This window comes from Malurus melanocephalus, unplaced genomic scaffold (genome assembly GCF_030028575.1).
Source record: "Malurus melanocephalus ecotype Western Australia unplaced genomic scaffold, MMel_1.1 scaffold_1203, whole genome shotgun sequence".
Taxonomy (NCBI): Eukaryota; Metazoa; Chordata; class Aves; order Passeriformes; family Maluridae; genus Malurus; species Malurus melanocephalus.
Window position 1 is genome coordinate 75398 of NW_026624435.1, and position 1536 is coordinate 76933.

Sequence of the window (1536 nt, forward strand, 5' to 3'; positions counted from 1 at the left end):
GGGAGCAGCTCCAGGCAGGCACAGCCACCCCAGGGTGAGGGGTGAGTGCCTGAGGCACGGCTGGAGCTGAGCTCAGCGCTCAGGAATGTGCAGGGATGGTGTCACCAGGGAYGGTGACAGCTTTGCTGTTGGGGACAACAAAAGCCACCTCGGCTGAGGTCACAGCCTGGTGGTGCTGAAGCTCCTGAGATGATTCCCAAAGCCACATCCCGCTCCAGAGAGGGATCAAAAGATCCTTTGATGCTCCATGAGGTCATCGAGTCCAGYTTGTGACCTGACACCACCTYGTCACCAASTCCACATCCAGCYTTGGCTTAAACACCTCCGGGCTTGGTGACTGCAGCACCTCCCTGTGCAGGCAATTCCAACCCCAATTCCATTTTTTATGAAGAAATTCCTCATCATGTCCAGCCTAAATCCCCTTGTGCTGGTGTTCCCTGGGAGCAGGGGGTTTGTGGAGGGTGATGAAGCCTCCCTGACCTTTTTCTCAGGATGAGCACCCCAGTTCAGCCACTGCTCCCCACAGCCCTTGTGTCCTCTCCCTACAGACCAGGAAATGTTGAGGAGCTGCAAGAATTTCCCGAAAGACAAATGTAGAACACTAACAAGGGATTCCAGAGGTGCCAGGGGTTCTGGAGGTCCTGAAGGTTCCAGAGATTCTGGATGTTCTGGAGGTGCCAGGGGTTCTGGAGATGCGAGAGGTGCCAGGTGTGCTGGAGGTTCCAGTGGTGCCAGTGGTGCCAGGGGTTCTGGAGATCCTGGAGGTGCCAGGGGTTCTGGAGGTTCCAGGAATTCTGGAGGTTCCAGAGGTCCTGGACGTGCCTGGGGTTCTGGAGGTGCCAGAGGTGCCAGGGTGCTGGAGGTTCCAGAGGTGCCAGGGGTTCTAGAGGTCTCTGAGGTTTCAGAGGTGCCAGGGGTTCTAGAGGTCCCTGAGGTTTTGGAGGTGCCAGAGATGCCAGGGGTTCCAGGGGTTCTGGAGATCCTGGAGGTTCTGGAGGTGCCAGAGGTTCTGGAGGTTCCGGAGGTCCAGATGTGCCAAGGGTTCTGGAGGTTCCAGAGGTTCTGGAGGTTCCAGAGGTTCTGGAGATGCCAGAGATTCTGGAGGTTCCAGAGGTGCTGGAGGTGCCAGGGGTTCCAGAGGTGCCAGGGGTTCTGGAGGTGCCAGGGGTTCTGGAGGTTCTGGAGGTTCCAGGTGTACCAGGGGTTCTGGACATGCCAGAGACGCCGAATCAAATCTCCAACAAAACAACTCCCAATTCTCCCCCATCCTCTTCCCACCAACATTTCCTCTGACTCTCCTGGGCAGGAGAAGCTCCGGCTGCAGGGCCAGATCACCGAGGGCAGCAACATGATCAAAACCATCGCGTTCGGCCGCTACGAGCTGGACACGTGGTACCACTCGCCCTACCCCGAGGAGTACGCGCGCCTCGGCCGCCTCTACATGTGCGAGTTCTGCCTCAAGTACATGAAGAGCCAGACCATCCTGCGGCGGCACATGGTGAGCCTGGAATGGGGAAATGGTGCCTTAACGGGCAG

General features: G+C 57.9%; 1 protein-coding gene across 1 annotated transcript in view; it reads left to right on the forward strand.

The window, feature by feature from the left end:
* LOC130586556 (histone acetyltransferase KAT7-like) overlaps positions 1-1536 on the forward strand; it is a gene marked incomplete at its 3' end in the record, with an annotated part of 13796 nt that overhangs the window by 10504 nt on the left and 1756 nt on the right. Inside the window, exon 5 of the mRNA XM_057387395.1 lies at positions 1197-1498. Within this exon, the coding sequence (XP_057243378.1) occupies positions 1197-1498 (302 nt within the window). The remainder of the gene's footprint in view (positions 1-1196; positions 1499-1536) is intronic.